General features: G+C 37.5%; 1 protein-coding gene across 2 annotated transcripts; it reads right to left on the reverse strand.

Moving 5' to 3' along the window:
* Positions 1 to 663: 663 nt before the first annotated feature.
* Positions 664 to 25,722, reverse strand: LOC132433497 (natural killer cells antigen CD94-like). 2 transcript variants are annotated; one of them, XM_060024295.1, is made up of 10 exons: positions 25,138 to 25,722; positions 10,354 to 10,484; positions 9,845 to 9,964; positions 7,667 to 7,765; positions 6,528 to 6,647; positions 5,340 to 5,411; positions 5,046 to 5,197; positions 3,406 to 3,512; positions 899 to 1,055; positions 664 to 803 (listed from the first exon to the last, which is right to left on the reverse strand). In XM_060024295.1, exons 2-9 carry the CDS (start codon positions 10,385 to 10,387, stop codon positions 914 to 916), a joined length of 846 nt encoding a protein of 281 aa, XP_059880278.1. In that variant the 5' UTR covers positions 10,388 to 10,484; positions 25,138 to 25,722; the 3' UTR covers positions 664 to 803; positions 899 to 913. The 2 variants fall into 2 exon arrangements, with proteins under 2 accessions (XP_059880278.1, XP_059880279.1); XM_060024296.1 differs by lacking the exon at positions 25,138 to 25,722 and adding an exon at positions 19,220 to 19,252.
* Positions 25,723 to 27,119: the final 1,397 nt, after the last annotated feature.

Consider the following 27,119-nt stretch of genomic DNA (forward strand, 5'->3'; position numbering starts at 1 on the left):
CTTACTTTAGGTTAAAGGAATTTTGACAAATCTATTTTCTAAAAATAGAAAGCAAAACAAAGAGCTAAATATTAAACAATTATTAAATATAAAAGAATTAAATATTAAAGATTTTAAAAAATATTAAAATTTTTTTAAAAATTAAATGTTTAAATATTAATTTAAATATTAAAGAATTAAATACAAATATTCAGTAGAATAAGTAGCTTTTTAAATATATTAATCTCTGATAAATCTTATTCCTATGTACAGAAATTTCAAGTTTGTAAAGTATAATTCTTTGGTTCTATAATGGAACGTTAATTAAGACAACTTACTTTTAAAACACATCACTTTCAACCAGAAAGAAAAGGGAGAAAAGAAATTAAAGATGTGAGTGAAATTGATATATTGAAAATCTGCTAGGAAGACTTCTGCAAGCAACTTGAGAAATAGATGACTACGTCAATTTGTTTTAATTAATTTTTTTAAATTTCTGCTTTTTGTTATTACTGATATTTCTTTGCATTTTTTACATTCTTTGTATATTATGTGGTAAACCATTTATCATTTATATTTCCCACTGTATTTGTTCTAAACGCTTATTTCCACAGGTCACAATTGTAAATGAGTAGATTTTGAAATATAAAAAAAAGACTCCCAAAGACTAAGTATTTATGACAAATGATGTGTTTTTTAATTCATTTATATAACTCTCAGAAAATCAAACAGGTTCTGAGTTTCTAAGTTTTCTGTGCTTCTCTGTTTTTTCTCCTTTAACTCTAGACTCTGGCTTCTTCTATCATGAAGTCATTTATCAGTTTCTGTCACAAAAAAAAAGAGTTATGAATAACATGAAGTGCCAATAGAAGAAAGGCAGGCAGGTCTTGAATATGGAATGTTATTGAGATGTGCAAACCTCATCAGTTTTTTTTTAACTTTCTTCTGAGTGTTTAGCACAGACAGGCTTCTCACACACACATGAAGAGGACATAGTGCAGGTATCCATGCCAACAGTGTTCACATTTGCATACACACAATTCCCCTGGAAATCCGTACTTGGCTTTGGTAGACTCCTGAGAAATTTAGAAAACACAAGTCACTGGCCACTCACTGTGTTCAAATTAAGTAGCATTACTTAAGAACGTGTTATGTGAAACCGATTATACCTGGCGCTGTAGGGAACTCAAGGGAGTAAAGGCACTCTCCCTCTTTGCAAAGAACTCATACATGTATATATACAAAAAGAGATAGACATTAAGTCATAAATAAGCTTCACAAAATGTGATAGTTGTTTACGAGTATTTATAAGTGGGAAAAGGTACACCTGTATAGAGAAGAAGAGAATGGTCCAGCTGGAAAATTATGGCAATAGCAGGAAAGACAGGACATATGATCTGGGGTACATAATTAAGTTTAAGTACAGATTAGCATGATAGAAACCACATGCATGTACAGCTACCATTGGAGGAGGGATATTTACTTATAAATACATTAGATATAAAAGCTAGCCAAAATTAGTAATGAAATTTAGAATATATATGTATATGTATATATGTGTGTGTGAGTGAGTGTGTGTGTGTGTTTATCCTTAAATAACCTGGATTTGAACTACGCAGTTCTACCTATATGCGGATTTTTTCAACGGTAAATACTACAGTACTACAGGTTGGTTTAACTGTGGTTGGTTTAACATGTAGTTTTGGAACTGCCTATAGAAGGGTAGACTATAAGTTCTAAGCAGATTTTCCACTACATGGAGGAGTTAGTGCCCCTAACACCCTTGCATTATTCGTGGGTTAACTGTATATGTAATATTTCAGGACACTTGCCTCTGCTCTGATAATGTTCATTTTACTTTAATTCACATTTTACTTTAATTTACCACTGATATAAATGCCAGAGGGTAGATGTTATCAAATATGCTGATTGAATTTAGTCCTTTACTAAAGGTCTAGATTATAAAGAGCATTTTAGATCCATGTTAACAAGACTATTTTTCATCAACTCTAGAGCAAAGCTGGTTGTTCAGTACTATCTTAAAAAAAAAAAAAAAGGCAAAGCTTATTTCGTGATTTATTAAATGCATAGTACATTTCTTTTAAAAATGCCAAAGGAACTAGAAAAAAAATTCTGAACTGTGTTGGGCATATTAAATCGCCAAAATATTTCATATGTTATTTCATTCATTCATTCAACATACCTACTGAATGTTCTATGTTCCAAACATTGTACAAGGTTTGAAGCAGAGGAAAACTTTCAATTTACAAAATTCCAGTAATTAAAATGATCAACAATAAAGTTAGAATAGACTAACAATTTGATGCAATAGTGCAGGCAAGGCTGGGAAAATATTCAAGAATATTTACACATAAAATATTTACACAAACTATGAAATACTTAAGGGACATGTAAAAAGGCTAAAATTATTTAAATATTAAATTTTAGCATATGATAAATGACATTAAAATCAGTGATGAAAGTAAAATGAATCATTTAAACAATACTGACAATTGATTACTTAATTGAAATACATAGAGAGACATATAATTATATCTACATTTGAACATACATGTTTCAGCTTTCTACCTTATGTCTTAAAATAAATTTCAAATGAACAAAGACAATCTCATTATACTTCAATGTTAACCATTTGTTCATATAATAAAAGCAAATAAACTTAAAAGGACAAATTATTAAAGGAAAACACTGGTAAGATATGTGTGCAAGAGAAGTCACAAACTTAATATATAAGGAATCATACCAAGAAATAAAAGGTAAATATTATAAAATGGTCAAAAGTATTATTAGAAGTTATAAGAAAAACAGCCTCACTAAACATAAGAATAATATAACCTAAAGGAACAAAATAAAAATAATCAGCTATCAAAATTATCAAACTTTAAAATATTATCTAAGATTGGCACACAGTGATGAAACAGCTTGAAAATATTTTTTCTGCCATAGCTGTCTAATGCAGTGTTTCTGAATAGCAATAGAAAAATATGTACTTAAAACCAAAAAAAAAATCCCAAATTATTTGGCTGAGGAAAGACAATTTTATCTATACTTCTTCCCAATAAAAATACCAGAGAGGTCCCCATATTCATACTAATGATATTCTTCCCCACATTATATTTCTTATCTGAAATTGTAATCATTCAGCTCATCTAATAATAAGGGTATATTTACACTAATTATGAAATATCTAAGTGACTTTATGATTTACAAAATTGCTGACAGTATAGTATGAAATAAAAACAAGAAATAAAGAGGTCTAAATTCAATCCCTCTTTGAGAAGAGAAATGATCTTCTCTATTTCCTCAAGCTCTTTAGGCCAAAGGATCTTCTCTATTTCCTCAAGCTCCTTAGGCCAAAGACATTGAAAAAGGAGTAAGGAATTGGATTTTATACCAGAAACTTACAGGCCAGGAGAAGGAAGGGAGCCATCCTCCCACTTCCATTGATTGTCCTCTTCATTATAAGACAGGCCAAGCCAAGTGTGATTTGCTGCAAGTAACTTCATGATGTACTACATGGAACCAAAATACACAAAGGTGTTAATACTAAGAGTGCGTTAGAGATAAAAATATAGAACTTGTGTCTAAAGAATCATAAAAATAAAAATAATGCAGTCTATATATGCCCACTGATAAATAAAACATTAAAAAATATTTCAGTTCTTCAGTGTCTGTGCATTTCTTAAACCAGGAATTAAACACCAAGAAGAAAAAAAAAAAAAGACAGAGCTAATAGAAAATTTTATTTTATTTTTTTTAGCTTAGTTCCAGTAATGATAAAGGTTTTTATTTCCCCAGTGTATTTTAGAAATATTTAAGTTGTAAAAAGAAAGGGCACAGCATTAACTGTATTGTAATTTCATCCGATTTTTTACACTTACCTATATTTTTTAAGTCTATTACACAAATGCATGCACTTGGTTTTAGAAGTCAAATGATGCTAAATATTGATATATACAAAATAGTAGTCATTTCCTCCCTCAATGAATGCCATTCTCCAGAGGCAATTAACTGTTCCTAACTCTTTATTAGTTCTATGACTTCCTATTTTATGAAGGCAGAATTTTTAGTCTCATGCCCTATCTTCTCACCTCCTGTATCCTTTTGATATAGTTATTTCACAGTTTTTACTAGGTAAAATTTACCATACTTTTACTAGGTAAATATTATTTTTTTCTGAACCGAATAGTAAGCGATGATTATAATAGAAAATTTTATATTTAAGAAGACACCACACCAAGATATGAATTACTTTCTTATTTTATCATTTATTTAATGTTGTGCCTATTCTTAGAGCTTGAGATATATCATTGAACAAAAATGAGAAAGATCCCTGCTTCTGGGGGATGTGGGCCAGATAGAAGTAAAAAACATAGGTGTAAATGATATGATACGTAAGAAGGTGACAAGTGCTATAAAAAGTTAAAGCAGGGTAAGAATGCCTAAAAGCACAGAGGAGGGTCTGGCGGTGGGGTGGGCACTGGTACACAGGTTGCAATTTTTTTTTTTTTTTTTTTTTTTTTAGTACACGGGCCTCTCACTGTTGTGGCCTCTCCCGTTGCGGAGCACAGGCTCCAGACGCGCAGGCTCAGCGGCCATGGCTCACGGGTCTAGCCGCTCCGCGGCATGTGGGATCTTCCCGGACCGGGGCACGAACCTGTGTCCCCTGCATCGGCAGGCGGACTCTCAACCACTGCGCCACCAGGGAAGCCCGACACAGGTTGCAATTTTAAGTAAGGTTGCCGGGGCAGGTCTCATTAAGAAGGTGACAACTGAATAAATAGTTGAAGGACATGAAGTAGTTCGCCGTGGTTGCATCTGAGAGAAGAGTTCTGCATGCAAACACAGTGTTTCTGCAGTGAATGCATGCATGGTGTGTTAGGAAAGAAAGGTGTGTTGATGTGGAGCACGCCAGGGAAAGATGAGTGGAAAACGAAGCAGGAGAATGCCCCTTACCCTGGTATCAGAGCTGCAGGTGAGCCCTTCCTTCTCCTGGTGGCTACTATACATTTATCCCAGAAGTAAAGAATGAACTACAATCTCACCATCAATCTACTCCTTTCTGTCTTTAAAAATGTAGCATTCAAAGAGATGCAAAGATCCGGACACTCTAACCAAGAAACAATTTGCACAGTTTGGTGGTAGCAGTGGTCTCTGTATTGTACCCAGTGACTCAGAGAAGGTCCACACCTGTCTCCTAGGAAAGAAAATATTTACAACTCAGAGCCCACAGAACCTCACAAACAAGGCCTCATGTCTTCACACATTCTCCCACTTCAAAGAATGAGGCTGTTATTAAAAATTACTATGTACTCGGAATTTTCTCACTTCCAAATTACCTTGTTCCACATTTAGTTCTTGTAGAGCCTCAGTGATATACTCATTCTGTTTTTGGAGCTGCTGTAAGATTTCTATATAAGACAACAAGACTTAACATTAGATAGGAATACACATGTCATCTGATTTTTTACTGTGCAAGAGTCATAATAATAATAATGATCAAGTGGCAAAACGTACAAATAATTTTAGTCCAATTCCCTTCCCTATTTAATTAGCTTCATCTCTGGCTGAAGTAATCAGCTGCTTAGAAACCATCCTTTTAAAATGCACAACTTAGTTATTATAGTCAGCAATACTGTATTATAAGCACAAAGTTGCTAAGAGATTAAAACTTAATTGTCAACACAAAAAGGAAATGATAGTTATGTAACATGATAAAGGTGTTAGCTAACACTATTGTAGTAATCATACTGCAATATATAAATGTATCAAACACACATGTTGTACCCCTCCAAATTACACAAGGTTATACGTCAATCATATCTCAGTAAAAAAAAAAAAAAACCCAGTTTTTTAACATGACGAATCACTAATGGACTTTCAGATGGTTCATTTAATTTTTCACTATAGGTTCAATACCTCAAGGGAAAAAAAAAAACCCCTACCATTTTAATGCAAGACCTTTGTAAAATATTTATTTATCACAACAGACTATTTTTATATTATAATTTAATTAGCATAAAAGCAGCTTCATGATTGCTCTATTATTGTAAGTGCCTCTCCTTAGGAGGCACTCAGAAACTATGAAAACACCACTGCTTTTCAGATATTTGAGTTCTTCCATTTTCATGCTCCCTCAACATCTTGCACATCTACTGCACACCTTGAAACTTTGGTTTATTTTTGGTCTATATATTTTCTCTAAGCCTCCCAAGGGCAGGGTTCATATTGTATTTATCCTTGATCACCAGCCAAGTGGCTGGCATCTGGTGTGCACTGAATAAATGTGAATGATTAACTGAATGAACGAATTAATTAATTAATACAAGAGGCTATATTTGGTAAATGTGAGACACTCAGTTTCAGAATATCCATGAAGAACTAAGAGGCAAGAAGCCATCAAAACCACCATGCTGCTCTATTAGCTCCCATTGCATTATGCAACCAACCATTTTATGGCTGCAACAAGAAAAACAATCTAGCATTCTAAACTATCTAAAGATAGTTTGTTCTAGATCTAACATTACCTTTATTTTGCTCAAGAGCTTTTAGGACCTGAAGAAGGTTTTCCTCTTTGTTTTGCAAAGACTCAGTCTGTTGGATAAGGCTCTTCATCTTGCTCTCTGATTCCTGAACACTTTGAAAGTCTGGAACAAGAATTCCAGATGAGTATAAAACACATGCTCAGTTATGAAACAGTAGGGTATTAGATTGTGAAGCTTAATTTCTATAGTAGATCTTTAATAAAGTTCCCCATAAATGTTTTCAAAAACTGCAAAAAGATATTTGGCTAAGTATGTTTTCATTTATCCACTATTATTTCTAAAGTCTATGCCTAAATCTAAAATATCATCCTAATTCCTTATAAGATTAAGTGTGTGTTTATATGAACAGGACAGTGGATCAACTGAATTAAAATAGATGACAACAGCAAAAACCAAGTCTCAAATGAATCTTTTGGCATCATGCCTTGATGTAATATGTAGAATTTCACTTCCTAATCAAATTTTAGAATTCTGAATTTCAAGCTAACTTTATCAATGAGAAACTACTATTTTTTTCCATATTCATAAGTCTTTATTATCTTTAAATAACCTTGGCTGCAAACATTTACAGACCAGAAATATTTACTGAAAATATCTGTAACTTCTTTCTAGCTTTTTTTTTTTTACATCTTTATCGGAGTATAATTGCTTTACAATGGAGAAACTACTATTTTAAAATAACCAGTTGTGAACAATTTTAATAATAATCCAAACATTCTGTTGATCTAATTTAGGATGCTGCAGGAATGGGCAGTTTGAACAAACTGAAAAATTCCTTTTTATTTTCAACATAAAAACAGTTACAAATTCATCGAGCTTAATATATAGTAACTTCTAACTTTCAAATTACTGATAATAATCATTACACTCAGTAAATTCTGCAGTAATTTCAACAATATAGCTTCCCTGGAAAAAAAAAAAACGTGGTTACTGAGAACTCACAAGGTTAAATTCATTCATATAGTAAAAAGTTGTGATACTTTCATGTCATTTTTTCCTGTTCTCCATTCAGTATGGCAATAAAACATTTACCAAAAACTATTCTCTGGGAATGGTTTAATGAAATATGATCATCTGACAAATAGTCTATTATTTCTTTTCTCCCAATAGGTCAGACTTACAGTGATAACCAAAGAATCCACACAACATCAAGAGCAGCAGGCTGAACACTCCCAGGATCACAGGGGTTATTCCACATAGAGAGAAGGAAAAACGAGAGGCTAAGAAACAGAGTGAGGGAAATCAGAGGTAATGTAAACTCCTGCTATTTGAAAGACTAATATCATTATTTTCCTTTTATTATTGTTAAAATGCCCACATTTTCTGAAAAATAATGCCCAGTGTGTGAATTACTATGAACTATTAGGCTGAATGACAGGGGGAAAAAACTATTTTGGAGGATGTGCAGAAAAGAATTAAAGTAGCAGACCTGACTTGTTATCCTGAAAGGCCCGCTTACAAGGCTGGCCTTGGCTGGCATCTGGAAAGCTACATTTCAGTAGGGTTTCCACAACCATTAATTGATAGGCACGGCTTACCATGTCTCCACTGTTTGTGCAAACAATATAGCTTGTGCTGAACCGTTGCTTTCCTTCAGGAAGTCTGTAATTTTGTTACATGCCAGCTGGAAGCTGCCTGTGTGATTAACCCCCAGTAAATACCCTGAACATTGATTCTCTAATGAGTTTCCCTGGTTGGCAACATGTGACACATAGTCCCAACTTGTTGCTGGGGAATTCGTGGGACCTGTGTGACTCTACTGGGAGAGCACCCTTGCAAGCCTGAGCTTGGTCTCCCCAACACTTCACTCCATGTGCCTTTTCCATTTGCTGATGATGCTTGTTAGCCATTCATTGTCGTAAATCTCAGCTAGGAGTACAACTGTATAGAGTCCTGCGAGTTCTCCTAGTGAGACATTAAACCTGAGTGTGTCTTTGGGGACTTCCAGCACAGGTGAAAATTTTACATACAGGCATTATTAAATATCCTTAAACCAGACACAAAATTTCAGTTCAGATTACATTATCCTCATTAATATGATCAGATGGAGAAATGCTTAACAATTTTAAATCTGTGTTATTATTAAGATAGAACTCTTTATTTGAACTTGATGTAGTAGTATGTTCCTTTCATAAAGAATTACAGTAAATCTTAGCGAATGTTTTAAAGGGATGATATTTGGTTTTAGGTCAAACAACATCTATAATGTATTCAATTTCACAAAAATAATATGCTACATCCCCACATTCTAGAAACTAAACTTTCAGAGATCATTGTTAATAGTCTTTTATTGGTAAGTTTATTTCCCTCCAAAATAAATGTATAAACTCCAGTGTAAAAAAGATATTTCTTTATATTTTGGAAGAATTGTATTTCTGAAACAAGGTTAAAAAATTGCTGTCAAGAGAATGGTTATATTCATGACTAATACCCAAATCATTTCTTTAACTTTCTGAATCATATAACTTGGTGGTTATCAACCAGAGGAAAGTTTGTTCCCCAGGGGACATTAATAAATATCTGGAGAAATTCTTGGCGTCATAACTGACAGGCGGGTGGTACTGACGTCTAGTGCATGGATGCCAAGAATGGTGCTAAACATCCTACAATCACTAAACAGTGTCCCACAGCAAAGAGTTACCTAGCCCAAAATGTCATTAGTGCCGAGCTTGGAAAACCCTGTTCTATTAAAACATGTTAAGTTTAATTATGATCAAAAGGAGGCATCATGTAATAGGGTTCTACCTTTCTTTGTTTTTTTTACAAATTTTCTGAGTTTTAAACCTTGAACAAGCTTAAGTCCCTCAGTTTCATGTAAGAAAACAAATCTAAATTTGGACCAATGGCTTCTTTCATCTTTAACTATGCTCTTTAATATATGAAAATTTCAAACCTGTCAGAAAATACACTTCCGTTTTACTTCTATATATGTTTTTTGTTGTTGTTGTTGTTTGCGGTACGCGGGCCTCTCACTGTTGCGGTCTCTCCTGTTGCGGAGCACAGGCTCCAGACGCGCAGGCTCAGCTGCCATGGCTCACGGGCCCAGCCGCTCCGCGGCACGTGGGATCCTCCCGGACCGGGGCACAAACCCGCATCCCCTGAATCGGCAGGCGGACTCTCAACCACTGCGCCACCAGGGAAGCCCTCTATATATGTTTTGAAAATGTTTTAATCTTTGTATTTTCTCTAAATTTTAAAATTTCCGAATAGTAACAAATAGAGAAACATAAAATGGAAGATGTATCTAAAGATAACAAAAAGAGACCGTAAATGAATAAAATCTGGTATATCTACTTTACCATCCACATTGGTGTGCTCAGGAATCGGGCGCCATTCATCCTCAGGTGGAGGAGGAGGAGGAAGGGCAAGAGGCTCTTCCACATCCACAATAGGGATTGTCTCTGTCTGCTCTGTGTTTTCTTTTAGCATAGAAAATATATAATTACTTTATAACCTTGTAAAGCAAGTGAGATTAGAACTTAAGAGATTCATTACCATTTTCAAAGATCACTGGAAATACAAATATAGTAGTAGTAAAATCAAAGATACTCAAAACACATTTCCACTGGACAGCCCATCCAGCTTTCCTAAAAGTATTTAAATTGGTTGATTACACTTTGGATCAAGTCAGGAAACAGATAATTATTTCTTTTAAATATATTTAAAGGCACTCTTTCAGGTATATGTGGGAAATATTAAAAATACAATGCCCCTAGTATAATCATAACCAGCACTTATGACAAACAAAAACAACAAAACTTTTATTTCCATTGAAATGGCACAGGACATTTAGATTTTAAAAAAATACCTGGAGGTTGATCACAGTCTGAAGCAGTTGACATTGTGGAGACTTTTGGATGATTTCTTTATCCCAAAGGTGAAGGAGAGCTTACAAAGTTGTTGGCGGATGAATGAAGAGATATTTCTTCCACTATCCTCCTACAGTTGATGACAAGTCCAGACCTCTCAGGTGGTACAGCTACTTACAGTTGTATGAAACTAACTCAATTTGGTAAAAACCACAGAGGAAATATGAATCTCTAACTGGATATTTTCTAATAGGTATACAAAAATAAAATCACGTCTACTTAACTAAACTATGTACAACAAGCCTTTAAATACCATCTGGTTTGTACAGGTAATAGTCCATCACTCCAGAAATAAATTAGGAAAAGCCACTGTCATAAATAATATAACTGAGTAGTCTAGAGTGAAAATTTTTATGAGAACTGAGTATGCAGTAAAGGAGACACAGGTATATGGAAACTAAGGTTCTAGACAACCAGAGGAATTTTTAAAAGGAATAATGCTGTAAATAACATATCTGTTCATCAAAGGTGGATTTAAATGACTGCTTATATAAAAAGGCATTTGAAGAGAGAAATCACATCATAAAACCTATATGTCCAGATAGTGACAGTTTGGCTTAAGGTTTTTTGGTACTACCTCCACCCTGACTTTGTTTCAGAGGAAAAACAAATTCTATTCATATAAATATGGTTGGGTAGCCACCGACAATCTACCTTTTGCTCTTTACTGCTCAAGTGAAAAAAGTTCAATATTTGTAGTGGGAATAAATAGATATTGTACACAAACAAAAATAGACCTAAGACTCTTATCAGGGCTATAACCTCATAGAAACTAATGTATGTGTGAGTCAGGCGAAACCACACAAGATGCCTCAGATACAGGCAGTGGTTATAAGTTTCCCACGGTCCTATGTCCAGTTCAGATCAAAAGGTCTTACAGATAATCCTAAAAATATATCACATTTTATCTTTTAATGTATGAAATACAAGGTTGGTTGACCAAGAAGAATATTATAACATTCCTGTTCATTCAAAGATCTCAGTAGGGGCTTCCCTGGTCGCGCAGTGGTTGAGAGTCCGCCTGCCGATTCAGGGGACACGGGTTCGTGCCCCGGTCCAGGAAGATCCCACATGCTGCAGAGTGGCTGGGCCCGTGAGCCATGGCCGCTGAGCCTGTGTGTCCGGAGCCTGTGCTCCACAACGGGAGAGGCCACAACAGTGAGAGCCCCGCATACCACACACAAAAAAAAGATCTCAGTAAACCAAGGGTAGAGATAGAAGAGATTTTATAAAAAATATTCTACACCGATTGTCCGCCTATATTGTAATTCATTTTTATTTTGTTTACTTTCTGACTCTAAATTGAAAAATCTGGTGTCACCTTCAAGATGGCGGAGGAGTAAGAGGTGGAGATCAACTTCCTCCCCACAAATACATCAGAAATACATCTACATGTGGAACAACTCCTACAGAACACCTACTGAATGCTGGCAGAAAACCTCAGACTTCCCAAAAGCCGTGTGGCTGACAGGGTCTTGGTGCTCCGGCCGGGTGTCAGGCCTGAGGTGGGAGAGGCGAGTTCAGGACATTGGTCCACCAGAGACCTCCCAGCTCCACATAATATCAATCAGCAAGAGCTCTTCCAGAGATCTCCATCTCAACACTAACACCCAGCTCCACTCAACAACCAGCAAGCTACAGTGCTGGGCACCCTGTGCCAAACAACTAACAAGACAGGAACACAACGCCACCCATTAGCAGAGAGGAGGCCTAAAATCATAATAAGGCCACAGACACCCCAAAACACACCACTGGACGCAGTCCTGCCCACCAGAAAGACAAGATCCAGCCTCATCCACCAGACCACAGGCACTAGTCCCCTCCACCAGGAAGCCTGCACAACCCACTGAACCAACCTTAGCCACTGGGGGCAAACACCAAAAGCAACGGGAACTACTAACCTGCAGCCTGCAAAAAGGAGATTCCAAACTCAGTAAGTTAAGCAAAATGAGAAGACAGAGAAACACACAGCAGATGAAGGAGCAAGGTAAAAGCCCACCAGACTAAACAAATGAAGAGGAAATAGGCAGTCTACCTGAAAAAGAATTCAGAGTAATGCTAGCAAAGATGATCCAAAATCTTGGAAATAGAATGGAGAAAATACAAGAAACGTTTAACAAGAACCTAGAAGAAATAAAGAGCAAACAAACAATGATGAAAGACACAATAAATGAAATTAAAAATTCTCTTGAAGGAATCAATAGCAGAATAACTGAGGCAGAAGAATGGATAAGTGATCTGGAAGATAAAATAGTGGAAATAACTACTAAAGAGCAGAATACACAAAAAAGAATGAAAAGAATTGAGGACAGTCTCAGAGACCTCTGGAACAACATTAAACGCACCAACATTTGAATTATAGGGGTCCCAGAAGAAGAAGAGAAAAAGAAAGGGACTTAGAAAATATTTGAAACGATTATATTTGAAAACTTCCCTAATATGGGAAAGGAAATAGTCAATCAAGTCCAGGAAGAGCAGAGAGTCCCATACAGGATAAATCCAAGGAAAAACACTCAAGACACATATTAATCAAACTATCAAAAATTAAATACCAAGAAAAAAATATTAAAAGTAGCAAGGGAAAAACAACAAACAACATACAAGGGAATACCCATAAGGTTAACAGCTGATCTTTCGGCAGAAACTCTGCGAGCCAGAAGGGAGTGGCAAGACATATTTAAAGTGATGAAAGGGAAACACCTACAAGCAAGAAGGTAATTTGTAAGGTGAAGCATAATCGTACTAAAGACTAAGAGAGCTATTTTGAATATGAAAGATTAAAGAATTAGTGAACTATTTAGAAATAATGGGGCATATATGTTTCATGATGAAAATAATTATTACATTATATCATTGGTTAAAAAAGAAAAATTGCTGTAAAGAGGTATAATATTGTAAAGAAAAATGATAAAGAAGTAGATCAGTGAACTGCCTTTTTGTTTAAGTGCAGAAAGTTAGTGATTAGGAAGAAATGGAAATGTTTGATGGACTTCCAAATGTGAGAAGTTAAGGCCTAAGCAAATGTTTTCAAGTTCTAATATTCCAATTACAGTGGTGTTGAGTGTTGAGCTTACCAGATGGTTGTTTCAGATGAAGTCTCTAGCAGTTTGAGAGAGCAAGACAAGAATAAGAAGGGACTATAACAAAGCCAGAATGAACATATAGCCAGAACATAAATAATATTCCTCTTTCTCAGGCTACATAGGGTTATTTTTTTATTACACTCATTCTGTTTGAAAATTTCCGTAACAACTTGTTTTTACATCAAAATAGGTTTTTCTTTTGTCATCATTTCTCCATACTAGAACTCAATGTAAAACTCTTGCAAATGTACCAGTCTAAAATGGGTTTTTTTGAAGGAATGAAATCCACAATTGAAATATATTTCTTTATTGTGTTTTTTACCATTATTGAATGGTGAAAACAGATAGAGCTATCAATCCTTTTCTACTGAGTTGAAACATATATATTCCAACTGCACTGTCACCGTTTATCCATTACACCATTGGAAATGCCACTTTAGACCACTAAGGGGGAAGCCAATATATTTCTACTCTTTATAATTAGAGTACAGACTGAAGGAGAAGGGAACCAAAAACCTCAAAACCTGAAGTTTATATAGAGAGAGTATATTTAGAGAATATAGAGTATACTTGTATTGGAATGAATTGAAAAAAACAGACTGTAAAACGTATATGTTCTGAAAAAAATGTTTCAAAGAATAAAGCAATTGAATTTAGATATATTTTAAAGGAACCAGGGATTGACTAGCTATTCATCTAATAAAACTTAACATCTGAAAACTTTATTTTTCAAAATCTCCTTCAGATAACTGGGGAGAATAATGAACTATTGGTACTCATGTATTAATATTTCCACTTAGCTAACACTAGCATAGTTTAGAAGATGGATTTAAATATCCCATTACATACAGTTTCTATTTAGAGCCCAAGCGAGTGTCTAATTTATATAGGGATTATATTTAGAATCATAGTATTTGGTGGTGGTCATAGTGGTGATGGTGGCCTTTTTGGTGCTCTTTTTCTTTTTTAAGTTCAGTGTTGAATTCTGTGCAAAATGGGCATGGCCCTTTAAATTATATTGCCCATTCATCTCCCTTGCTTAAAAACTGCCTTTCTCCGTAGACGATGCAAATTGTGAAGCCTGAAGTACAAATATGAACTGCTTTCTCACATGTTCATGAAGAGCTGGCAAATACTGAAGCTTCTTTGATAACAAGAGCCAATAACATATAGAGCCCAGAAGAGTCGTCTTGAGCTACAGCTCACACAACTGTGCCATTCGCCCACTGGGGTTCACCTCTTCCATTGGGACCAGATTCCAGCAGAAACTACCACACTGACACAGGTATCACCAACTATATCTATAGCTGTCGCTCTCAGCTTATCTCATCGTTACTAGTGCGTATACGGAGCACAAAGAATAGAGATTTTAAAAAGTAATCCAGTAAATTTAATCTTGTAGAAAAAGAACTAACCCATTCAGGTTTAAAACTCACTTTACAAGGTAAATTACCTCAGATTTTTTCATGGTTTACCATTGAATATAACTGATAGCACTGTTAGAAAATATTTCAGGATATCTCTCAGATTAACTGAGTTAATAAAGCAAATGGTCACATCGATGAAGCCAGGATATGAATAATAAAATAATTATTTAATCAGTAATTAATTGTTCTTGTCTGTATAATAGTGTGTTTCTCTATTTCACATCCAAAGCTAGAATTTTCTTATTTATGTGATATAGCTTCCATATTCATGAGATATTACAAACTTGGTAAAGACTTTTTAAAGGCATTATAAACCTATTTCTGCACAATCATGTTTTCTTATGAGAAGTTATCTTGTGGGAAACTATTAAATGTTATAAGTGAATATTATGAACACACGAAGGCCTATATATTTTCATCAGTATAAAAGACAACAACAGGGCATAATTCTCTGAGGAAATAAAATATATAAAAAGTGTTTTATTTGATGATACGCTGGCAAACTAGTGAACATAAGAATTTTAAAACTTTTTGTGTTATCAGAATTCTATTCTATATAAATTGCTTTGATTATAAAAATGATATTTGAAATACTTGAAATAAATTAACTTTTCAAAAAATTTGCAAGTAAAGTTAATATTTCAAGGAGAATTGGTTGCTTTTAGCCTATGCCTTCAAATATTATGGGCACAATGCTACACACCCCACAAGAGTACAACTAAACTAATTTGCATCCCAATTGTAGGTCTTTCATTTTTAACAACTTGTTGGAAGAGATTCTTCAGGAGATCACGGAAAGTAAACTATCTTTAATCATAAAAAAAAGAGTGAAGATAAATAGAAAAAAAATCAGGAGAACTCCTGAAAGAGAAATTTTAGAATAACCTACTATGTAACACTAGTTATCTTTACAATACAAAATGACTAATAAAAATTATCTTTTTATTTTTCTGGATAGGGACAGTTTTTTTTTTTTTTTTTTTTTTGGGACAGTTTTTAAGTGTAGTATAAACATTTCATAGATCATAGCACTGTTACCCTTTTAAAGTTAAATACCACATTTGGAGAACTCCAGGTAACAGGTGAAATGACATCTAAAGAGATGCTGGTAACTGATAATTTTAGGAATGGGAAAGAAAATAATCTGAGGCAAAAATCTTTCTTGGAAGAAAATTGCAGAAGTAAAATCATGCATCAGTATTTAAATGGTATGAAATAGTGATTTCAATAATACACAGAGAACTCGGAAAGACAGAACCTGAAAACTTAGTTTCAAAAAAACCTGTTGATGTCTGCATCTTAGAATTGTATCTCAAAAATGTTTAGAGATGAATGAAAAACACCCAGGATATGCAGAGTTGAAACACATCCCTTCCAAGAAGCAGATGCAGAAAGTGAGTATTTTTTTCTCCCAGTCCCTACTGAACTCTGATATTATTTTCTTTTCCTTGTTAAATAATTTTTCTAAAGAATGTCATTATAATTTAGCATATGGCACATTATGTCTCACTCTTTTTCAAGATTTTGTTACTTAAAAGATTTACCTGATGGACTTCACATGGTAAGAAGAAAACAAGTATATAGATCTCCTCGATTTGGAAAAAATCCTATTCTGTCAACTCCCTTCACACATACTGATAACTTACATGCTTTCCAAGAAACAGTGTGACTATGGCGTGGTAACCACGTCTCTCTTTTAATCTCCAGAGACAAAAGAGCAGCTAATTTACGCAGAAGCAAAAATATGCGCTACAAAGTCCAATCGGACAAAGATAACAAGAACTGAATCACCTGAAGGAAAAGGTAAACTTTATGTAGAGGACCTAGCTTACCTGTCCTCCAATTGCTCAGCTTACCACGGCCTCAAATAACTAAGTTAGCCTGCCCAGTTTCATGAGGTTGCTTAAACTATATCTTATAATCTAAACCAAAAAAATGGTATTGAAAGTGAAATGTCCATATTTAGTATATTCCAGATGATTAATGTAGTTTGGGTGCTATATACATAAATTCATAACTGAGCAAATCAAGCAGGAAAATTACTACTTTTCAATTTGGAAACAATTGTGAATCTCCTGATGTCTATATCCACTCATTTTATGAAGTTTCAAGAAACAATATTTGATTAACATTATTTGATACATGTTTGGAATTATAATTTCTTCTACTGTTGAAGAACTGTAGTGAGGCTCCAATGAGAAAATGATGGATATATATGCAAGCATATGATATTTACGGGATAATAAATATCTTCTGATTATGGGTCAATAAAATTGACTATACAGATATGTTTTACTTATTTATTTATTTATTTATGGCTGTGTTGGGTCTTCGTTTCTGTGTGAGAGCTTTCTCTAGTTGTGGTAAGTGGGGGCCACTCTTCATCGCGGTGCGCGGGCCTCTCACTATCGCGGCCTCTCTTGTTGCGCAGCACAGGCTCCAGACGCGCAGGCTCAGTAGCTGTGGCTCACGGGCCCAGTTGCTCCGCGGCATGTGGGATCTTTCCAGACCAGGGCTCGAACCCATGTCCGCTGCATCGGCAGGCAGATTCTCAACCACTGCGCCACCAGGGAAGCCCCAGATACGTTTTATTTAGAAGTATGTTTGCATCTCAAAAACCAAGTCCTCATATCTAGTATTCACTTTGTATTCATAAATCATGGAGATGAATCAGAGGATTATTTTGGTAAAGATAGAATAAGTGACTTCCCTCAGAGGTATATAGTAGCAGAATAGGGAGTAGAACCCTGGCATCTAACTCTCAGTCCGTTGGTGTTTCAAATTGTCCAGTATCCCTTTCGATTTATGATTTCAAGTTTGAAGACATTCAAGAGTTAGGGTCTTGAATTTACGGAACGTCCCCCTCTAAGCCCTGTAACTCAGTCTTTCCCCTGCTGGTCTCCTCAGCCTCTTTGTTTTCTGTCCGGGCAGGTCTTCAGTTCCATTTGCCTGCTTTCCCACTCTAGTGATTCTTGGAATCTTCTGTTTCTTTCTCCTTTTAACAACAGGAGTCTTGTGATTCACGGGTAAGTGGAAAAAGATCTGTGACCTGAACCAAATGTCTCCTCCCTTAAGAATTAACATTGCGCGGGCTCTCTCCAGTTGCAGCAAGCAGGAACCATTCCTCCTTGTGGTGCGCGGGCTTCTCACTGCGGTGGCCTCTCTCTTTGCAGAGCACGGGCTCCAGGCGACCAGGCTTCAGGAGTCGTGGCTCACAGGCTCCAGAGCGTAGGCCCAGCAGCTGTGGCGCATACGCCCAGTTGCTCTGCGGAATGTGGGATCCTCCTGGACCAGGGCTCGAACCTGTGTCCCCTGCATTGGCAGGCGGATTCTCAACCACTGCGCCACCTGGGAAGCCCCTGCAATGTTTTCTTGAGATTCTAGTCTGTCCTTTACTTTTAAAATCCTCATGAGGGAATTCCCTGGCGGTCCAGTGGTTAGGACTCCACGTTTCCACTGCTGGGGGCCCAGGTTCCATCCCCGGTCGGGGAACTAAGATCCAGCAAGCCTTTCGGTCTGGCCAAAAAAAAAAAAAAAGTCCTCATGAATTTCTCTTGACCAAATTTGAATGAAAACATTCTATTGGGACTTCCCTGGTGGCGCAGTGGTTGAGAGTCCACCTGCCGATGCAGGGGACACGGGTTCATGCCCCGGTCCGGGAAGATTCCACATGCCGCGGAGCGGCTGGGCCCGTAAGCCATGGCCGCTGAGCCTGCGCGTCCAGAGCCTGTGCTCCACAACGGGAGAGGCCACAACAGTGAGAGGCCCACGTACCGCAAAAAAAAAAAAAAAAAAAAAAAAGAATCCGCCTGCCAATGCAGGGAACACGGGTTCGAGCCCTGGTCTGGGAAGATCCCACATGCTGTGGAGCAACTAAGCCCGTGTGCCACAACTACTGAGCCTGCACTCTAGAGCCCACGAGCCACAACTACTGAAGCCCACGTGCCTAGAGCCCGTGCTCTGCAACAAGAGAAGCCACCACAATGAGAAGCCCTCGCACTGCAACGAAGAGTAGCCCCTGCTCACTGCAACTAGAGAAAGCCTGCGCACAGCAACGAAGACCCAACATAGCCAAAAATAAATAAATTTATTAAAAAAAAAATTCTATTACCTTCTCAAATTTAAAAGAATTAATTTCTCCATTCTCACAAAATTAAAAACAAAAAAGATATTAAAGACCATTATGGTTTCATATTACTGAGAACCTAGAATATAGATAGGAACTTTTTATTTCTAATGTCAGAAGTTTGACAATTCATCAGAGATGGGTGAATCTAGTTGCTTCAAACATCTACCTTTTCCGTCAGTCTTGCCAGGCTTTGGGTACTACCAGGCCTTGATCTATTTTGTGACTCCGAAGGTGACCGAAGAAATCTCAGGATGGAATAAGTCCCTTCTTGATCACTCATCTCTAAAGTAAAAAGAGGTGAGGTATGTGTTTTGCATTAAAACTTTGTAACAGAAAGATTTTTATCCAAAGAAAAATTAAAAGGTTAGTCTATAGCAACACACCAGGATTAAGATGTATGTGTGTGTCTGTGGACGTGTGTTTATTAACTCCTTCAAGTGCCTAAAGCATGTAGACTGAGACTGATTTATATAAGAAATGAAAACCTTTCAGTATTTTTGCTAAAGTCATTTGTACTCCTAGTAACTACAGCCATGATTATTAGAAAATAAGGAAAGAATTTTTTTAAATTTACCAATAGATTAGATAGGCTGGGTCCTATTCAGTTCAGCTCAAAATGTTCAACGTATATATATACACATGTTAGACAAAGTGATACCATCCCAAATTACTGAGACACTTTTAAAACTATTAATTCAAAAAACAAAAATTCTACTTTTGGGGATTCTGAAAAAATATAAATATCTTGGCTTAAAACATATATATATATATATATATGTATACATATATACATATATATGTGTATTCAGGACTACATATCAGTAGTAAAAAGTTCTTACAAGGGGGCCTCCCTGGTGGCGAGGTGGTTGAGAGTCCGCCTGCCGATGCAGGGGACGCGGGTTCATGCCCCGGTCCGGGAAGATCCCACATGCCACGGAGCGGCTGGGCCCGTGAGCCATGGCCATTGAGCCTGCGTGTCCGGAGCCTGTGCTCCGCAACGGGAGAGGCCACAACAGTGAGAGGCCCGCGTATCACAAAAAATAAGAAATAAAATCAATGTATAGTTTTTATCCATATAGATTATACCATAATGTATTTAGGCAATCCCATACTGCTGGACATTTAGGTTGTTTCCATTTTTTTGTGAATATTAAAAAAAATTTGTCCTGTACTTTCAAATATTTCCTTAGGAAAAAAATTTTTAACAAGAAATTATTGGGCCAAGGGATATATACATTAAAGAACTTTGATACATATTACCAAATGCCCTCCAGAAAAGTTGTTTCCATTTATACAACACTAGTGTGAAAGTGTTCACATTTGATATTTTTAAGAAATACTGGTGAATTATTCTTCTACTTGAGTTTCATCCACGAATCTTACCTCACGTGAAGACCTATAATCTTCCAGTGAAAAGAAATTCATTTCTATAAGTCTGTTTCTATGAGCCAGACCCTGTGGGGGAAGAGGAGTGAGGTAGGAAACATAAGGTGAAATTGATTATGCAGAGACAAACCCAGCCCTATTTCACCAGGTTCTAACCACATTCCTTGCTTATTCTTTTCTTCCCTTACCAACCTCCAGCCACAACTAACCATCACCCTTTAGAAGGCATCCCCATTCTTCACCTACCACATCTCCTCCAACTACTTTACAAACACAGTCTACGGAATGTTCTGACCACTAGGACCCCCCCACCACTAGGTTATGCTGCCTGTTGTCTGGCTGTCAGCTGACCCACTCCTATCCTCCGATGCAATTCTTAATCTCAGAATCACCATTGAGTCTGCCACTTGTCATCATGGGCAGGCAGTCAGCTGAATTACCTCCCAGAGACTAACTTAATTCAATCACACAAAGTTTCATGAGTGGAGTCTGGACACTTCAGGAACACTGACTGCTGTGCATTTTCTTCTCTCTTTACCGTCATCCTGGATTGACTTTGTCAATCTCAAAACAGAAAGATCCCGAGCCCTCAATCCCAATGCCAGAAAGGAACGAACGAAGTCTGCTGAGAGAACGTAGGGAGTAGGGGTGGGAGAAATAGTAATGGTTGTCAAAAGGTGGCAGAGAGAGATGCCATCATTTGCTGGAGGACTGCTGTGTGTATAACCATATTGAAACCTCCCAGCGCTGACAGCTACTTACTATCATCCCCCTCTTACAAATGAAGAAACTGATGTTAAGAAGGTAATTGACTTACCAAAGACCACATTATTGCTAATTCTTGACCCATGTTTAAAATCAGGCCAGATTGAATACATAGAGCACAGATGGGCGTTGGATTCAGAAGAGCCTGGATTTTCAACTAATCTCTTGCCACCAAGCATGAATTCTGGAACCGGGCAGATCTGGCTTGAAATACCAGCCCTCACTTCTACGTGTGACTTGAGGCAAGTCACTTCACTTTTTTAAACCTCAGATTCGACGAAAGTAAAATAATGCTTTTGCTTCCCAAGATTGTAGGGTATATAAAGCGCTAACCAGACCTAATGCTAACGTTCATTAAACGTTAAATACTATTATTTGAAGTCCAAGATTCAAATCCTTTCTAGCTGTAAAAATTTGAACTCGTCACTCCAAATCTTCAAGCCTGTTTCTTCACACGTTCAATAAGAATATCACTCACTTTACGTATCTGGAAGAATTCAATTAGATTAGCACTACAGGTAGGATTTCTTAGACTTCAAAAATAAGTAAGTATTCATTTTTTTCTCTTTCTTCGAGGGGTCTATAAATAGTGAAAGAGCCAGGACTGCAATACAGAAATGCTGACACACTGAGCCAGGAGTGCAGATGCTTAGAAGGAAGCGGGGCTGGGCGGGGGGACCGGGGGGTGAAGGCGGTGCATATTAACACAATGTAGGAGCTGGGAGACATGGCAGCATCCCACTGCCTCTATAGAAAAAGGCATTCCACGACCTCAGATCTGGTTATTTTATGTCTTACCACCCCATGGAGATATTGGTCATGTTGAGCTTTTTTTCTCTTTTGTTTTACATGCCCATAGCTGGTAAGAGGGTGGATAGCTCTCATGATGGAGGCTGAGACGAGGGCAGAACATATTTTCACACTTACATAGTCATCTGTTTCCTCTGTATAAACTCCATACCATGAGAACATCGGTCCCATTCGTTATTCTAACTGTAGCACATAGAAGAGATATGAGGCCTACATGTGCCCTTGATGAACAAGGTGGTTAAAGGTAAGAACTGACTACAAAATCTAGATTTTTCATAGTTTCGTAGAGAGACATCATGAGATTAATAATGGGAAAGCCAAACTGTGTAGCTGCTCCCTCTAAGCTCCAGTTTCTTTTTATTACGAAGCTCTGATTTCTGGGAAAGGCAAATCCCTTCTTAAATAAGAACTCAAACCAGCATCAGAAGATAACAGCAGTAACTTGAGACAGGACTAACTGAAACTCCTATAGCATTGCCATTTGGTCAAAGAAGCACAAAATGGAAGCACTAAACTTCATCTACCACACCCACTCCTTAAGAAAACAGAAAGATGAATAGTCTGAAGATGTTCTGAATGTTCCTGTACATTGTCTTCCGAATTCACTTTTGTGCAAAACACAGGTAACACATACACAACATGAATGCATAAAGCACCCACTTACTTCCTAGCTGCTTAAAGGCGTTCTGCATTTAGGAAACCACACCTTTTACCCGTCCCTTCCTGCTGATATTAACTTCGTCAGCTAGAGGCTTAGCACACAGCTCCTAGTCACACCTTCAAACCTCAATGGCTTATCATTTCACAGCAGCAGGCTGTTCTTCCTGTCCCAGCCTGAAGTGAAGGCTTCAAGAACTACCACCAGATCCCAGGGGAAGATGGTCTTTCTCTCTCTTATCGGGAGGAGTAACCTCACCTGGCCAGGTTCCCCCCTCCATGGCTATTTGTCCTAATGCCTAACCTTTATGCCACTGAGCCATATGAAATTTCCTGGCTCTTACAGTAAAAACTCAAAAGAACACGTTTGAGATTTCCCGTTTCCCTAATTAGCTACTTTGTCCTTCTTCTTTTTTTTTTTTAAAGAAGATTTTGGGGGTAGGAGTTTATTAATTTATTTTTTTGCTATGTTGGGTCTTCGTTTCTGAGAGAGGGGTTTCTCTAGTTGTGGCAAGCGGGGGCCACTCTTCATCGCGGTGCGCGGGCCTCTCACTATCGCGGCCTCTCTTGTTGCAGAGCACAGGCTCCAGACGCGCAAGCTCAGTAGTTGTGGTTCACGGGCCTAGTTGCTCCGCGGCATGTGGGATCCTCCCAGACCAGGGCTCGAACCCGTGTTCCCTGCATTAGCAGGCAGATTCTCAACCACTGCGCCACCAGGGAAGCCCTGTCCTCCTTCTCTTGACGATAAAATCTATTCTAATGGTCTAGAGAATTTCTCTATTGTCCCAGCTGGTCTCCAGCAGCCAATCAAACAGGAAGCATCCTTCCACCAACTTCTAACTAAATGAGAACACCTGAGGAAATAAGAAAGCATGAAAAAATAATGGCAAAAAAAAACAAATAAAAGGATTTTGGATAACTATTCAGACTCTGTGCCACTAAGGGATAAAGCCTGTTCACAGGTCGAAAGGGAAAATAGTTCTGTGAAGTACTGCCATAATGAAGAATTTCAGTTCTTCAGTGTTCTTGCCACTGTATCACACGGTTTGGACTCTAAGCTCATCCTCAAATCATTCATTTACCTTTGTTATTTTTATTAATTTTTTTGGATTTTCAATCTAGCTCATTGCCATATAATGCTAGGAAACCAATTATTAAAATAATCAAAAAACTTAAGGTCCACACAAAAACCTGAACACACATGTTTATAGCAGCTTTATTTAGGATGGCCAAAACTTGGAAGCAACTAAGATGTCCTTCAGTAGGTGAATGGATAAACAAACTGTGGTACATCTAGACAATGGAATAATATTCAGCCTTAAAAAGAAATGAGCTATCAAGGCATGAAAAGACATGGAGGAACCTTAAATGTGTATTACTGAGTGAAAGAAGGCAGTCTGAAAAGGCTACAGACTGTATGATTCCAACTATATGACTTTATGGAAAAGGCAAAACTATGGAGCCAGTAAATAGATTAGAAGTTGCCAGCTGTTGAGGATAGAGAGAAACGAATAGACAGAGGATTTTAAGGGTAGTGAAAATACACTCTATGACACCATAATAATGGATACATCATTATACATTTTTTCCAAACCTATAGAATGTACACGGCCAAGAGTGAAACCTAATAATGTAGGTTCATCAGTTGTAACGAATGTACCACTCTGGTGGGAGATGTTGATAATGGGGGAAGCTATGCATGTGGCGGGGGGGCAGGGAATATACAGGAAATCTCTGTACTTCCCTCTCAATTTTGCTGTGAACCTAAAACTGCTCTAAAAAAAGTTTTTTTAAAAAAAATCATATGGATCAGTCGTTGAACTTGCAGCACAACCCATGTTCACACGTCTCACACATTTCAAATGAAAACAAAGTAGTCTAACAATAGGATATATAAAATAATCTCATGTATATTCATTATTATTATTTTTTTTTTTTTTTTTGCGGTATGCCGGCCTCTCACTGTTGTGGGCTCTCCCGTTGCGGAGCACAGGCTCCAGACGCGCAGGCTCAGCGGCCATGGCTCACGGGCCCAGCCGCTCCGCGGCATGTGTGATCCTCCCGGACCGGGGCACGAACCCGTGTCCCCTGCATCGGCAGGCGGACTCTCAACCACTGCGCCACCAGGGAAGCCCCTATATTCATATTTTAAATGCCCACATGAATAGATTCAGCCTGGTATCAATGAAATATCTACTTGTACTTTTAACAGTAAGAAGAGGCACAAAACCTGGTTTTTTCTTTCATATAAGGCACTTTTTTTTTTTTTAAATCTCTGCCTCATATGTTACTACGGCTAAGAGGAAACATTAAAGATTATTTAGCACAACCCTTTACTTCAAAGACCAGAGGTTTAAACATTTGACATTAAGCAGCTCTTTCCACCATGCCCCGCTACCCTTGACCCTTAGAAAAAGTTCCAGATTTAGCGTTGGTTTCATGGCAGAGATACCACCATTTACCCACCTGGTAGTCCTCCCCTGAAGGTCAAATTCCACCAGAGGCTGGTCAGCTTTCAGCTTTCCATGGGTTATGTCCCTCAAAGGCTTTCTTGACCTCAAGCGAAGTTAAGATGGTGTTACTAGGGCAATACTACAGATTTCCACTCCCCAATTTATAATCTTAAATATCTATTTCTCTATCTACAATGATTATTGGGGCACAGTAGGAATAGGCACATGTAGGCACAATAAGAAAAGAGAAACATAATAATGCATAGTTTGTGTTACATTCATGTAAAAGAGGGGCATGGGGGAAACTGGGTGGGGGGCGTATGGGAATTCTTTGTGCTACCTTTTCAATTTTTTGTAAATCTATAATTTAAAAAATAAAGTATATTTTGTAAACAAATATATATAAATAAAATAGAACGGTACAGCCTGGCAGATCACCCCGATTCTCACCCATCCTCTTTGCTGTGCTGTATTGGTTGCTTTGATTGAGGAACTCAGACTATACACAGAACTTAGGATCACAGTTGGGCCACATCCAAAAGACACATCCTTATCCAATGTGTTCGAATATACAACTCTGTGGTATGAATATGTGCATTTGAAAAATTCATGGTAATGAAAGGTATCCATAGTGACAGAAATGAATCTCTTACACCTCAGACTAAGTTACAAAGACAAATAATCTGAAGGCAGTAAATATAAAAGACAATAAAATGCTGAAAAAATGTTTACAAAGCACCTACTACATAGAAAAGACTGTCTTAGATGCTGGGTAGTGACACTCCATCCCATGAAGGGGCAAATAAAGGGATGAGGCACAAAGTCAACACTTGAAAAGTAAATTTAGGGCTTCCCTGGTGATGCAGTGGTTAAGAATCCACCTGCCAATGAAGGGGACATGGGTTCGAGCCCTGGTCTGGGAAGATCCCACATGCCGCGGAGCAACTAAGCCCGTGCGCCACAACTACTGAGCCTGCGCTCTAGAGCCCATGAGCCACAACTACTGAGCCTGCGTGCCACAACTACTGAAGCCCAAAAGCCACAACTACTGAAGCCCACGTGCCTAGAGCCCGTGCTCCACAAGAAAAGCCACCGCAATGAGAAGCCCTCACACCGCAACGAAGAGTAGCTCCCGCTCACAGCAACTAGAGAAAGCCCGTGCACAGCAACAAAGACCCAACTCAGCCAAAAATAAATAAATTTATTAAAAAAGAAAAAGAAATGTATTTAAAGAGGTCTCTTTATTATGGGGGGAGTGAGAGGTGGAGACATGTATCTCCTGACCTGCGTGCTATAAAAATCCTGTTTCACATAAAACTAGTGCTGTACAAAATTTCATTTTTAATGCTCGTTTTCCACCAGCCACTTACAATCAAGCAAGAGCCAGTTCAAAAATGACAAGAATATCAGAGAAAATATAAAATATTTCTCCTAATGACCTATTCTCCAATCTTGGTTTGAATATGAGAACCTTAGTAGATAGTGAAGATAGACCATAAGTAAATCAGCACTAGGGGGAAGTTAAGAATGAGGACGGAGTTAACATATCAAAACCTTTCTAACCCAAGGACTATTTCTCCCCAGTCTTGCTCAGTCTTGAGTGGATTGCCTTATTCAATAGGAGCCACAGAATTATTTTGAGGAGCAACCAAAATCGTGGGCCCACAGTTTTCTCCTTGAGGTTGACATCTAGCTTAAGAGAATTATAACATAGTTTTATAGTACACATCCATCAAGGTCTACAGCTTGAACAGAAATGCTTATTTTCATATAAGAGACCTCAAGGGGGTGACAGCAGTCTTGCACAGTGGCAATCTGGAGATCAGGTGACTTTCCATGGCAAACCCGAAGAGGATGGCCACGCATTTTAATGCAATGCAAAGGACCAGAAGCACTCCAAGGTAAACAAGCTTCCAAGCCATGCTCTAGAGCTACACTGTCCAAAGGGTAGCCACAAACCTCATCTGGCTATCTAAATTTAATAAAAATTAAATA

The sequence above is a fragment of the Delphinus delphis genome, chromosome 11 (assembly GCF_949987515.2).
Source record: "Delphinus delphis chromosome 11, mDelDel1.2, whole genome shotgun sequence".
In the NCBI taxonomy this organism is placed as follows: Eukaryota; Metazoa; Chordata; class Mammalia; order Artiodactyla; family Delphinidae; genus Delphinus; species Delphinus delphis.